We start from the raw sequence: 15236 nt of genomic DNA on the forward strand, positions 1-15236 counted from the left end.
TTTAAAAAGTCATTAATTCAAATGCTAATGTAATCAATACTGTATTTTAAAAACTCTAAAAAGTAGATTAATATCTGGTAAGTGGATTCATTGCACTATAAGCTTTCAGAATGTGCCCAGTGTCATTTCTATGAGAAATAAATACAAAAGGAGTACCTGCCTCATTCTGTTATTATGAGGATTAAATAAGATAGGATATATAAAGCTAAGCCCAGGACTTGGCACAGAGTGAAAACTTATTAAATATGAATTATTATTGTTATTTCTCCTTAACTGGTCTCACTTTGTAGTAAGTTATTTGGGAACTCAGCCCTAAAATCTTGGTTAGTAGCTCCCCAGTGACAAGGACCGTGTCTTACTCATCTTGGCATACATAATGCCTGACATGTAGATGGCTGGTTTATAGTATATTGGTACATATGCATCAGAAGGACTAAAATTTATTCTCTTACAGAAGTAACCAGTCATTTTTGGTGGCTTGGTTTTGTTCAGGAAAGGCACAGGATATTGGAAAGTTTTTGAATACCATGGTTGTAATTTAATCAGCTGTAGGAATTACCACATCGTGGCAGTTTTTAACCTTCTTTTCCCAAGGAGACATATTCCATACCCAGTATTCTCCAGTGGATGTACTCAGCACTGGGAGCAACCAATTAGTTGTAACTCTCCCCATTTCTCTTCCACTTAAGGATGTAAGTTATTATGCAAGTAATCAAGAGTGACCCAGTGAGATGATGATCATGAATCCATCTAAGTTAAAATTTTTAATCATTTTATACATTATTATTTTAACTATTAGCATAATTATTGTGTTTTGTGATGACTAGCTCAAACTTCTTCGAAGAATTCTTTGAATTCTTCAAAATTCTTCAAAGTCAAAACTTTCATATCTTACCACTTCCTGCCTACTTAGTCGTAGTTAACTATTCCCTCTGTGAAATTCTGTTCCCTTGGTTTCTATGATACCAGTATTGCTCTGGTACTCCACTGTGCCAAAACTCGTCTTTCAAAGGCTAGCATTGACTACAGATTATCTTCTATCAGTCCTCATTCTCTCTACCCTCTAAGCAACATTCAATATTACAACTACCTCCTCCATGAAAGTCTCTGCTTCCTTGGTTTCTCTTATAGCAAGAACTATCCTGGTTTTCCCCTTAGCCTTCTAACCACTTCTGACTCCAATGATGTGTCTCTTCTTTCTCCCCTAACCCCAATCTGGGAATTCCTCAAGGATTTTTCCTAGGCCCTCTTATTCTGTCTCCCATTCTCCCTTCCTTGGTGATATCATCTATGTCTAGTACTTTAGCCATCACTCTTAGGTGTATAACTTCTGCATATTTATCTCCTGGTTGACCTCCCTATCCAACTCTTATCTCTTGTTTCTAATACTGCTGGATCGTTTGGAAGTTCATCTGGTGGCTCAAATTCAATATACCAAAAATATTTCTTATCTTTGCACTAAAACCAACTCCTTTTCATGATTTTTGTTAGTGGATATCATACTTCTGTTAGGCTGGCTTAAAAACCTTTGAAATAATTCTGGTACTTCTCTTTACCTCTGCCTTTCTTTTTTATCACCTTTCAATTCAACAAAACTGTTCAGGGTTGCCTAGGCCTATCTCTGCACTATCTTTGAATCCCTTCATTTTCTACTTCTTCTGAATGGTATTGCCCAGCTCTAGATATGGTGAAGAACATCATACAGACTTCATAGTCTGGCAGAGGGAAAAAGGGGGTAAAATCAGTAATTATAATACAGTGATGTAGAAGTAAAGGAGAAACAGCCCAGAGAGGACAGGTAAGACTTCTTAAACGGGGTAACATATAAGCCAAATCTTAAAAGATGAATAGGAGTCAGACTGATAAAGGCAGGATGAACATTCTGGAAATAGTAATAACACATGCAAAGGAATGCCAGCAAAGAAGACCATAACTCATTGTTGAGGTGTAAGTAGCTCTGTAGGACTAGAGCTCTGACTTCATGCGGAAAGCAGGAGGTAAAAAGAGTGGAGGGAGGGCATTTAGGGCCTTGTTTTCAGTTACCTGTTGCTCCATAACTAACCACTGCAAATTTCATACCCTAAAACAATAACCATTGATTGTTTCTCACAGTTCTCCGATTGGGCAGCCATCTTTGGGGATGGCTCATCTCTGCTCCATGTGGCACAGGCTGGTACTGCTCCACTGGGGCAGGAGGATCCAGGATCCTCACTCACATGTCTGATGCTTCAGCTGGGGTGGCATTGGCTGGTTTCTCTTTTTCTTTTCACATGGTCTCTCAAGATTCTGTAGCCTAGGTTCTTTACATGAAAGCTGTATCTGAAGAGAGCAAAAAATGGAAGCTGCAGAGCTTCTTAGGGATTAGCCCAGAAGTCACATGACCTCTTTCCCCCTACATTCTGTTGGCCAAAGTAAGTCACAAGATAAGCTCAGTTAGAAAAGGAGAAATAGACCCCACCTCCCTTTGAGAGGAGTAGCATGAATGCAGAGGGGCAGGAGGAAACGTTGGCAGCCATCTTCGTAGACGATGTACCACAGGCCTTATAGATCAGTGCATTTTAGAGGGTACCATTGTAGGATTTTAAGCAGCAGATTGATATTTTAGACATATATGTTTAAATATATGTCTTTGATTCCTTAATAAAGATTAAATACGGGGGTCAGGGCCGGTACCTGGTAACAGGGCAGCCAGTGAGAAACCTCTACCCGTGTGTTACAGGTTAACCTCAGGAAAGAAAGCCTTCTCTGTGGGCCCTCATGCCTTGCCACAATTTTCCTCCTCATGGAAACAAATGGAATGACCAAAATGTGATTGATGCTTTCTAATTTTTTTCTTTTTCTTTCTTTTTTTTTTTTTTTTTTAAGCAAGACACCACCCAGGTATCTGTCCAGGACTCTGCCCCTTTCAGAAACATGGGTTCACATCTGCCATGGGGGAGGAAATATGTAACATTGTAAATCTTCTGACCAATGCTTTTTTGTTTAGAAATACTACTCCTTGCTTATTTTACATTGCTGCTTCTATAAATAAACCAGGAAAGTCAGATGGGACTTTTGGGGAAGGCAGAAGCCTGCTTTGTATTTCCAGGGGCTCTTCCTGAGTCAGATGATGCAGATTTATATGATCATAAAGCCCATATGAGCACTTTATTTCTATGCAAAGTGAACCCCTCGACTCTTGCCTTTAGTCCCTACTACGGTGGTCTACTATGCCTGTGAAGAAGCCACAGAAAATATTTACAGAATGTGAAATGTTTTATTATACCACCTCAGGAACTAAATTTCCTTCATGAGTAGCAATTTTAATATGCAAGCAATTGTAACTCGTGTAGGGGAGAGCAGACTAGTGCTTATCGGTGCTTGCTAGAGCAAACAAGGTTCCAAAATCTGGGAATGGAAAGGAGATGGTGCTTCTGGATTTTCAGATGTTCCTGGATCCCAGATTTCAATCTATAAACAAAAGTCTCTCCTTGTTGGTATGAGAACCTGAGGATAAGGTTACAGTGTGGTACCTCTTTGTCAGTGTGCAGATGTTCTCTGGGGTTTCTGAACACTTAGTGAATGCGATGGTGGGCATCAGGGATGATGTTAATTCCACCCCCCCCCACTCCCCCAGCTCCAGAGCGCTGTGGCCAGAAGCCAGGATCACTTGGAGAGATTTGGTCTCAAATCCCAGCTTTGCCACTTCCTAGTTATTTGACATTGAGGAAATTCCTTAACCCCTCTAAACTTTGGGGTTTTTTTTTTTCCTGTATAAAACCTCACTAAAAATTGCACCTCTCTAATAGGATTGCTGTAATGGATAAAAAGAAATATTATTTATTGTACTTAGCACACAAGTGCTCAATAAATTTTAACTGTTATTGTTTTAATGGACTTCCAGCTGATGTTTGCTGTTTCTCTTTACTTTTCAGGGAGATGTTAATCTCTGTGGCTCTGGGACAGGTGTTATCCCTTCTTATTTGTGGAATTGGCTTGACCAGCAAGTACCTGTCAGAAGATTTCCATGCCAATACACCAGTCTTCCAGAGTTTCCTCAATTACATCCTTCTCTTTTTGGTCTATACCACCACACTAGCTGTCAGACAAGGTAAGCATGCCAAAATCCATATGCAGCTTGGAATATAGCTCAATTTCTTTTTTACAAACATCTAGAAGAATGATGAGCCGTGACTAAATTAACTTTTTTTCACTTACAGCATCATAAGCCAATTCAGAACCTCAAATCTCACTTTTCTGTTTTGCAGTAATAAAGCAAACAGAATGAACAAATAAATCACAAAGAAGCATAAATTGTGTGAGTTCAGCGGGAAGTGGAAAGTGCATGTATAGGCAAAATGTACAATTGCTCACTATCTGAATTTCTGTTAACATTCCTCGTACCTCTCAGTGAATCTAAATAGAGTGCTTCCCTGGAAGCTGGAAAGGCCTGATGCAGCTATCCTCACTAATGCCAGTCCTGAGAAATCCAAAGGAAATACAGACAAATGTATGTTCCTTAGAAAAATGTCATAAGAAACATAAAAATAGTAAACACAATCAACTCTGGTAATAATAAAGGGGAAAAGAAAGGAAAGAAAACTACCACAAATAGTCAGGAGATGTTCTGTCTAAATTTAAAATAGCTAAAGCAATAAAACAAGTCCTCCAAGAATCAATGCAAGAAAAACTTTTTAATTGGCACCTGAAGTTGAAATCCTTGGGGTGTATCTCTGGAGAGTGTAATTCAGAATCTTATCACTATAATACTGAATCTGGTGTAAATACTCTTTCCTCTGGCCCAGAAATAGCCAACAATTCACCCCCAGAAGCTGTTGACTGTGAAATATGCGTTGAAAAATAATCACTAATAGGTTTAAAGACAATTACATACCTTAATAATAAATAAGGATACATCAGTAGCTTTACTCATCAACCCTAATAGTCATACTTTTTTGAAACTTATATAAGAACCATATCTAGTATTTCATTTTTACACTTATTTAAATGGTCATCCAGAATAATATTGCTTAATTATAACAATGTGGCCAATACTAGATTTTATTCAGTTGGGACTGAGTTCCAGTTTAACTTGGGTTTGTTTTAAGTATTGGAAAAGCTAATTTCATTTACTTCTCAAAAAATTATATTATTGGTGTTTGTTTGTTTGTTTTTTTAATTTAACAACAGTAGACATAATTTAAGAATAAAATTTCAAATAAAACCTCAGACTACAAAAGTTCTAGACAGTGAGTCTCAGCTATATTTCCTCAGTGTGATCTGGAAGCTAACAGTTTGAACACTACAAATGCGAAAAAGAAAACCCACAAAATTCACAGGAAAGTGGTGAATTTATCTTCTCAAGATTTTTAGAACTAAATAGTTTAGACTATGAGATGGTGAACTGCAACAAGTCTTTGGGTTCTTGTCCATCTTACTTTCCAGGAGTCCAGAGATTTAACAGAAACCTTCATGAGGAAAAAATAAAATCAAGTCACTTTAAGAAACAGAGAGAAAATTTCAGTCAGAAAAGCTTAGAAAACTAAATGTAGCAAAAGACCTAAAGTTTATAATGCTACCTTCTATCAAGACTCTATAATGTGCCAGACACTATGGATGTAAATTATCTCCATTATTCCTTCAGTCCAAGGAAATAAGTATTATTATCCAAAATTTTATAAGTTCCTGTGTCAGGAACCTGCTCTAGGCTGCAGAACTAGTTGCTGTAAGGCTCACCCTATGCCAAGGTCATGTGCCTCCCGGGACTCCCTGTGACCCCATGTGGGGTTTAGGGGATGCAGAAGGAGGAAAAGAAGATACTTTTGAACAAAAGGAAGGGGTTTTGCTTGAATTTAAAAGCCCTGAATAAGAAACCCGCCCTGGGGCCAGGTCTACTGAGGCATAGCAATGAAGTCAAGAGGATGTGGTCCCAGAGATGGGTGGGAAGGGTAGACAGGGGAGAGGCACACCTGGCAAGAGGCCAAAGACTAGGACAAGGAATTTGGAGGCCCTTTGGAAAAAAGATTGACGGGCGCCTGAGGAAATTCTGTTTATCCCAACCAATGATGGAGAGAATCAGTTTCTAAAATGCCCTATCTGGAGATTTCTGCCATTGCCTCAGATGATCACTTGATTCATTGATATGTCTTTATGTGGGTGTTTACTCAGAATGTTTGTTTTAATCTTCATCTTTAGAAGTTTTAATAGGCTGGCATTAAGCTAACATCTGGAAATCAACATAGTAATTACATTAATTTTGTATAGGCTGATTCAGTACTATGTTCTAGAGACATAATAATCTCTTTCCTTGTGCACCTCACGATTTAAGAGAGAATGAAAAACAGAGCAAAGAGGATGAGAGGATGGAAAGTCTGGTGTGTGCAGGGGACGTGCTCTCATAGCCACAATTTCTTCTTTCCTGGTGCTTCCTGACCACTCCTCCCAGAGGGCTGCAGAGCAGGACTGAACAAAATTACAGTCTTTCCCATTCTCCCAGCACAGACACCATTTACCCCGCCAAGCCACCATTTAATTTGATGTCACCTTAGGCCACATAACTGCAAGAAGTTAGTCTTGGGAACATATCTTTAAACAAATATTTCTTTATCATTGTAACTATACAACTTCTAAAAAGTTATGATTGTCACATGTGAATACAACGTGATGAAAGCAAGAAGCCCCTCAAGAGGGTTCAGGGTGATATTATGGCAATATTCTTGTGGAAATTTGACTTAAGGTTAGACTGAGTTCTCCAGATTTGCACTGAACCAGTGACCAAAGACTCTGAAGCAACAGGTTCCAGTAGAAATTCCAATATAACTCCAGTTCAAGCTGGAGTTCTGAACTTGTCCCTGATTATTAATTGGTTCCTACAAAAAATTTGACTACCGTCCTCCTTAAAAAATGTATATCTTGTTGGACAGGTTTTAAGTCTAGCCCTTTCCTTGCTTGGTGCTAGGTTTTTTTTCCAGTTAGTTCTACAACATGCTTTTTTTTTTTTTTTAAGATTTTATTTATTTATTTGAGAGAGAAAGTGCACAAGAGAGAGCATGGGCGGGGGGGAGGAGCAGAGGGAGAAGCAGACTCCCCACTGAGCAGGAAGCCCAATGCGTGGCTCGATCCCAGCACCCTGGGATCATGACCTGAGCTGAAGGCAGCCGCTTAACCAACTGAGCCACGCAGCTGCCCCTATTCCAGATAGTTCTAAAATTCAAAACGATTTTGCTGTTCATAACAAAGAGCCTCAATAATACAGCTTTATAGAAAAAGTGTGCTTCAGACAAGTAGTTCTGTTGACACTGTAACAAGTTTGAGAATTTAGCCATAACTTCAGTAGATTAATAGTAACCAATTTTGAGAAGTTATTCAGGCAGTTAAAATGTGCTCATTGAAGTAATGCCCGAAATCCAGACTCATGCTGTAGGTACCTAGTAGGGCTTCAGGAATTATAAAGAAAAGCTCAGCTCTCTTCCTGTGTATCTTTCCTTTACTCTCACACTATTGTCACCAGATGTGTGATGTTTATCCTTCCAAGCAATTCTGTGACATCAGGTGGGAATCCTACAGTTGATCTCAGTTCTGACCCTGTCTACCTGGAGATAGCTAGCGTAAGATCCCACAGGTTAAGAACTGAGTCTCACGTGACTGCCCCTCTCACTTCAGGGCCAATTGCAAGTCTGGGTTGTAACCTCTGCTTCTGACTGATGGACTGTATATCAGACAGTCCTACGACTTCCTTCTTGGGTTTGATGAACTTGCCAGAGTGATTCCCAGGACTCAGGAAAAGAATTCACTTACTGTTTACCAGTTTATTATAAAAGGATATGATAAATAATATAGATGAACATCCAGAGGAAAGAGATGAGTAGGGCAAAGTATGTGGGAAGGGGCAGGGAGCTTCCATGCCTCTCTGGGCACGCCCCTCTCTCTGCACCTCCACGTGCTCATCAATCCTGAAGCTCTCTGAATCCTCTACTTGAGAGGTTTTTATGAAGGCTTCATGAGGTAGGCGTGATTGATCATTAACGCCATGTCCAGCCCCTCTCCCCTCTTGAGAATGGACAGGTAGGTCTGTCCTTGAGAATGGACAATTATGGCTAGGACCCTGTGGTAACTGGTCCCTATCCCGGAGCCCACCGAGAGTCACCTCATTCGAGCAAAGGACATTGCCATCACCTTGGAAATTCCAAGGGATTTAGGAATGCTGTGTTGGGAACCAGGGCCAGAGACCAAATATTAGAACAAAAGATGTTCCTGAGTACTCTTATTACTTAGGAAATTACAAGAGTTTTAGGAGCTCTGTGCCAGAAACTGGGGGCAGAGACCAATACATATATTTTCTATTCTCTCACAGGAATATAACTACAAAAGTATAGTGAAGTTTCCAAAAATTTTATGGATTTGCCTAGGAAATTCTCAAAAGAAGACTCTTCCTCATATCTACTTTTTTTTCCCCTTAAAATTCAATGTAATTCTAGCTGAAATCAGGAAGCAGAGAAACACAAAAAGCAAAAGACTATAAACAAGAGGAAAGAACAGGCTGGGGTTTAATTAAAGACCAACCAGTTCTGGCATTTATATTATATTATATTATATTATAAGCAAGAAACATGACAGGTTTTTAAAAACAAAGGTGAAGATAGGATATCAAGAAAAAAATAATGTCATCACACTTTTTGCCCATAAACCTCTCTTATCAATTATTATAAGAATCCTGCTGCTTCCCAGAACTACATTCAGCAGTTCTTCAACAGATACCCATGGTTCCTCTTCTGGCAGTTTTTAACTTCTGAGTGTAGATAAACCATAGTTTTTAAACAGTCAGTAATTTCCTTCTTCTTTTCTTCATCTGCCAGCTTTTCTCAGTTCTTGTCTCTCTAATTCCTCTTTATTTGTCCTTTCATTGTTTACTCTGTGATGGGGGAGGAAATGATTGTGGGGAAAAGGCAGGATGCTGAGGGGGAAAAAACACTTTCAATCTTTATTTTCCTCCTCAAGGCATAGTGATAAAAAAAAATAGGTATCAGTAATGAAAGCGCAAATAGAAAGAGAAGTGTCTGCTTCATTTCATATACAACCCTGGAAAGAAAATAAAATGCTGCCACCATTGATCATTAGATTTATTCCTGGTGACTCATTCTCTAAGTTTTGCTTTTTCACTGAAAGATATTTTTATAAAGTCTTCTAATTTTGAATAAAAGACAAGCTTCCAGCTAAAAGCAATTTGATGGGTAGTGCACGTACTTTGCTTTTCAGCAAATTCTTGAAACATGGACATTAAAGGATTTATTGAGTCATTTATATATTTTTTTGTGTTAGTGTGAAGATGAAACAGGTCTCTAAGAGTACTAACAGAGCACTCATAAACACATCACCGTATGTAATCCCTTTGATTTTTTCTAAAGAGAGAATACTGAAAAGTAAACGCATGATATACTCTTCATGAAAAATATCCTCATTTTGAACATTAAATTCCAGAAGACAGAAATCCTAGTTCAAATTTCAGTTCTAAGTGGGGAGGCTGAAAAAATGAACTCTGTTCAATTATTTTTAGCACTTGCTGTCTCCCTGCCTGCCCTACCCACCATCTCCTTTTTCCTACTCAGAGCACTCAAGTAGGGCAGGACAGATGAGAGAAATACATAAAAATGACAGCTTTGTCTACACACAACAGCTAGATCCAACTCATGGTCCAATGGTCCAGTCCCATAGTCCTCAGCATTTTCAGTGAATGCTCTTCTCAGAATATATGCCAAAAAAGCATTTCTCCTTTTGGTGGTGGCTAGGGAAACATTAATCAGTAAGTAATTGCTACCTCTTCCCACACCAGACAGGCTTCATATTGGTTTTCTGCAGAAACACTGCACTTCTTACATACAATTACATAGGCTAAATTCTCAATTACCAATGTTGCAAGATTAAAAATATCTGTGTAATTAGGAGAAATGTAGGACTTCATGCAAAATAATATAGACCTCTCAGAGAGCCACGACATCTTAGAAACTTACATATCTGTCAGATCCTAGAGTCACCTGAACATCTTGTTTTCCTAGTTCCGTTAATCACATACTGTATTTAGATTCTGCTGAGATAGACCTCTTATGAGATTCAGTCCTTTTTTTTAATCCTGGTTATTATATCATTTGGATATGTACTTTTAAAAGAGTCCACTGATCATTGTGATTTAAAATAATCCTTTTCTGTTTTCTTAATTGAGTTGACCTGATTTTTTTCTCTTAAGTAAAACTTAAGAAATCAATCCTTTTTTTTAATCCTCTGTGAATCTTTGCCCCTTGCCTCTGTTGGAATGTTCTTTGTTGGAATGTACTATAGGGAGTCAAAAACACGGGCCAGAGCAGTGAAAAGAGTTAAAGCAGGATCCAGGATTTTCTCAAAGCAAAAGCCCAAGTTATGCTCACACATAGCTCAGTTTCCAATTCTCTGGGTAACCTTGACTAAGTCACTGAGGAGGACTGTTAGTGGGTTGTCAATATAAGAAAGCAAATTGAGGTACTCAGATGAATCCTTGGTAGACACTCCATGGGAATTATGCTTATGTTGTTGGGGAAGGGAGAAGAAAAGATGGGGGATGGTGAGGAAGAGGGGAATATACACAAACCATACTGGGAAATTATTAGAGAAAATCACAGGAGAAAACTAGAGTCCAGTTCTAGCAAAACTGTCTGCCAGCATATGGAGCAACTGAAACTCTCAGAGACTGCTGCTGGGAATGCAAAATGATACCACCACTTTGGAAAATATCTTGGCAATTTCTAATAAAGTTAGATATACACTTACCATATAATCCATCAGTCACACTCTTCTAAGAGAAATGAGAACATGATGTCCACACAGAGAACTATACACAAACATCCATTGCAGCTTTATTCATAATCACCAAAAACTGTAAACAACCCAAATGCTCATCAACTTGTGATAGGATAAACAAACTGTGGTGAATTCATACAATGAAGTACCACTCAGCCATAAAAAGGAGTAAGATACATGCAACGATATGGATTAATCTCAAAAGCATTATGCTAAGTTCAAGAAGCCAGACATGAAAACTTCCATACTGTGTAATTATATACTGGGTAATAATGTGATATTCTGGAAAAGGCAAATATGTGGTTGCCAGAGCCTAGGAGTGGGAGAGATTGACTGCAAAGGGGCACAAGGGAACTTTCAGGGTAATGGAAATGTTCTATAGATCTTGATTGTTGTAGAGGTTACAGGACTGTATACATTTGTTAAAACTCTTCAAGCTCTGCACTAGAAGAGATGGATTTTATCACATGAAAATTATACTTTAATACACCTGACCAAAGGCAAAAAAAATGAAAGGGAATTAATTGACTGTCTACTGTCCCTTCATGGTTACCATGATAAAATAATGTCTCTTTAGGCCCAGAGTTTTCAACAGGGAAACTATAGTAGCTATTCCCTCAGTCACTTATGGATATTAGGAGGTCACCATTAAAACTTCCCACTTCATATGGCATGCTTTTAGACTAAAGAATGAATATAGTTTCAAAAAAAAAAAAATACCTACTCCAAGGACCTTGCTTGTGTGACATGAACTAGTAATTATCAAGCTTATAATCCATTAAACAATGCAAAAACACACACACTCCATACCTATGCAGTACTTAACATGGTCAATCTGCACCAAATCAAGTCTTCCACAGTTTTAAAGTTAAGAGTATCCAACAGAGCATGTCCTGTTTGTGCTAACGTGGATGAATCTCGAGTAGAGTGATACCTTACACAGAACTTTCAATATCACTTAAATGACTTTTAGATTAAAGGAAAATGACATGAATATGCAACACTATCTTCTCCTCTTAATGAATCCTCATATAAACATACACACATGCACACACACACTATACATGACTCTCCCTCCTTCCCCATGCCAAATACTTCATTAAAGGGGATGCCCTTCTGGTTCTTTCATTCCAAACAACATATAAGCTTGAAGGGAGGGACTGTCTCTCTGTCTTATGTGGAATCCACATTGACTGTTAATTCTGGAAATCTTTAAGGTTTCACCTATCCATGCTGCGAGGTGGCACAGAGCAACACTCATTCCTGGCACGAAGCTCCCATGTTCCTGTGGGAGATTGAAGGGTGGTTACAAGATGATAACTGTATTCCTGAAGGAGATAAGTCCCCTTCTGCCAAAATAGTGCTTTGTATGTAATCAGTGTAAAAATTCAGAGGAATGGAGTTTATCCTTACAATCATCCTTCTCATTAAAAAAGAATCATAATGGAAGAACAAAGCAGTCCCTGCAGTGAGTTGAATTGCTTTCCCTAAGTTTTCATTAAATCAAAGACTCAGCAGTTAGCCATCTTGCAACCACTGTTGCTGTCTGCTACATGAGATCTGCAGGGGAATAAAAAGGAAGCAAACTTTTTTTTCCCTTCACAGGATTAGAATTGCATTAGATCAGAATTCCCTGTCTATGCATTTTTTGAGTATCCGGTTTCATTGGTTTCCTTTTCTGAGATTTTTGAGGACCAGAAAAAAGATCATAGAGCTCACCAAATTTAAGTGTGGTATTTGCAAATGGTGGGTTCTGACTGCAAGTTGGAGTGACTGGGCCCCTTCGGTGACCTATATGAGGAAAAATATAAAGGAAATGACGTGCAAATAAAAGAAAATGTGATCAGAATTTATGTTTCTGACCATTTTTTTACTGTTTGATACTTCTTTCTATCTAGCATGAATATTACTTTCTTTTACCTTTAACTATCTAATTAGCCATGTCTGAGAAAATGTCTATCTTTAAGAACCATATTTAGGAATTACTATAAGTTCACTAAATTAAAATATAATTTTAAAGAATTAGGTTCTAGACTTTTTCTTTTTCTCAGTTCAATCCAAACTTAAGAGCCATTGCGTCATCCTGGTAAGTTTCCATAACGTTTCTGTGCTGTTTTCCTTCATTTCATATGTCAGGATAGTCATAGTAACTGCCATACAGGTTTCCTGTGGACTAAATGAGGTGATGTATGGAAAACTTCTAGCACAGGGTCAGGCATATAGGAGCATTGAATGCTTATGATCTGCCATCATCGGTATTAGATTGACTTAATAAATATTGATTCTCCCCCTAGCAAGTTGGATTTTACACATGTAACCCTTAATTTGAATAAATTCCACTGTAAAGACCCTGGAATTCATCAGCCATATTCCAGCAGTTGTGTTCTCCTTAACTTGTCACTGGATATCAGAGTAGGTGATTCATAGAGGAATGCAGAGATGAGACATTGTAGATGTTTCCTTACCACTGTGGTGGCCAATGCGAGTGAGGGAACTCACTGAGTGAATTATTACACTGACGCACGACTCATTCTGAAATGCTCTGGCCCAAGTCCTTCTCCCCCAGGGTGTAGAGTGAGGGTCTTTTGCCTGAGGAAGCCAAGCCAAGGGGAGCAATGAGCACCCAGAATCTGTCCAGAGGGAGCCAGAAGCACCCTTCTACTTTCAGGCATAACTGCATGCAAACCTTGAGAGATCATAAAGGGGAAGGGAGCATTGCCAAAGGAAGACTTGAAAGAACAATTCCCTAGATCAGTCCTTGTCCCCAGAAATGAGTGAGTTCTTTGCTCTACAGCTTTGATTTTGACCATCCAATCTGAAAGCAAAACTTTCTCACCCTTTCTTTTCCTCTTGTTTGTGTGTATGTTTCCTTTCTCTTCTCCCATTTCCTCTCTTCATCCAGCTTCTCCCTTCTCCCGTAATCATAACTGACACACAAATGGGAGGAAATGGGAAGAAAAACATTCTCATTCACTTTACTGAGACACAACGGTCACTACAACTTTAGATATTACAGAGAAGATCCAGATTCAACTTAAGCCGTGCCTGCAAATTACTACTCCAAGTTACTATTCTTTGCTCAAGGAAAGGTTTGGAATCACAAGGACAATAATTAAGATCAGTATGTTGTAAACTAAGTCTGATTACCTTTTTTCCTTAATGCTTTAATCCTTCCACAACACACACAGAACGCATCTGTGAACTGCAACCAACTGAATACACATATGGAAAGCAAAGCAGATCCAAAGCAGCTGGGAAAATCACATTCCTATTTGGCCTGATGACCAAGGCATATGCCAGCTGGAGAAGTTGAGGACAAAGAAGTGTGGTTTGACCAAAGCCAAGAAGGGATGGCATTTCTGTCCAAGATAATTTCCAGCAAGGAATCAGTTCTTGGGCAATGGCCATAGATGCTTTAGAAGACCTATCATTACAACAGTAGGGATTCTTCAGATGCATTACCAGAGGGAGAGTAGGGTCACTATTTTATAAAATCCCAAAATCCCAAATCTCCATTAGTTATTTAGAATAAACAGTGAGCAGCATGTCCCTTTTAGGGGCATTTCAATGGAAGCCATAGTACAAAATCCATAAGCAGAGATCAGTCTTACTAATGAACTACTGCACTGACAAGAATTGTCCTTGGATGAGCTCATTAAAAGGAATCATGCTCCCATTTTTTGACACGGTGAGAACGTTTGTTCTATTTTAAAGTTGAAAAATAAAATCAGGGTGGGGAAAGGAAAAAATAAAAATAATCCAAGATGAAAAAGAGCTGTAAAATGCCCCAAGAGAGCATAAAGCTTTGGGGGCTACATAGCCAGGGAAATGGCCACCAGTGTGTCATCCTCTAGCTGAGAAGAGGGGAAGGCCATGCTGTCAAGATCATGGAGCTCTCACTCACCCATCTTTCAGCAGGAAGAGCATGCCACAGACAAACTCAATGGACTACTGGGGTCTCACCAAATTCAAAGCATGTGGCTCTGTACCTGCAAACACATTTCAACTTTTGGCTTAGTGAATGTCATTCACTGAGGTCGAAATTTCCAGCTGTGCTGTGTTAAACTCAGGGCCATTATAGCACAGCTTTAAGCAAGCTATTGATTTTAAACTTTTGTCAGACTAAAAGAAACTAAGTTAGATCATTCAGAAGCAAACAAAGAACTCAACTTCTAAAAATAAAGTTAAGGAACTTGGTAACTTCTTTTTAACAGAGAATTGTGTGGGCAGATCTTATGTAAGTGGCATAAATGTGGAAGTCTCTTCACTGTTAAAAATTGCAAGTTATTGGGGGGCGCCTGGGTGGCACAGTCGTTAAGTGCCTGCCTTCGGCTCGGGTCGTGATCCCAGGGTCCTGGGATCGAGCCCCGCATTGGGCTCGCTGCTCAGCGGGGGGCCTGCTTCTCCCTCTCCCATTCCCCCTGCTTGTG

The 15236-nt window shown here is 39.1% G+C and overlaps 1 protein-coding gene across 3 annotated transcripts in view; it reads left to right on the plus strand.

Moving 5' to 3' along the window:
- Positions 1-15236, plus strand: part of SLC35F1 (solute carrier family 35 member F1) — a 368958-nt gene that overhangs the window by 222659 nt on the left and 131063 nt on the right. For all 3 annotated transcript variants that reach the window (XM_081828869.1, XM_081828867.1, XM_081828868.1), the window contains exon 2: positions 3915-4090. In XM_081828869.1, the coding sequence (XP_081684995.1) occupies positions 3919-4090 (172 nt within the window). In that variant the 5' untranslated portion in view covers positions 3915-3918. The remainder of the gene's footprint in view (positions 1-3914; positions 4091-15236) is intronic.

This window comes from Leptonychotes weddellii, chromosome 8 (assembly GCF_054177405.1).
Source record: "Leptonychotes weddellii isolate Sample4059 chromosome 8, ASM5417740v2, whole genome shotgun sequence".
NCBI classification, from domain to species: domain Eukaryota; kingdom Metazoa; phylum Chordata; class Mammalia; order Carnivora; family Phocidae; genus Leptonychotes; species Leptonychotes weddellii.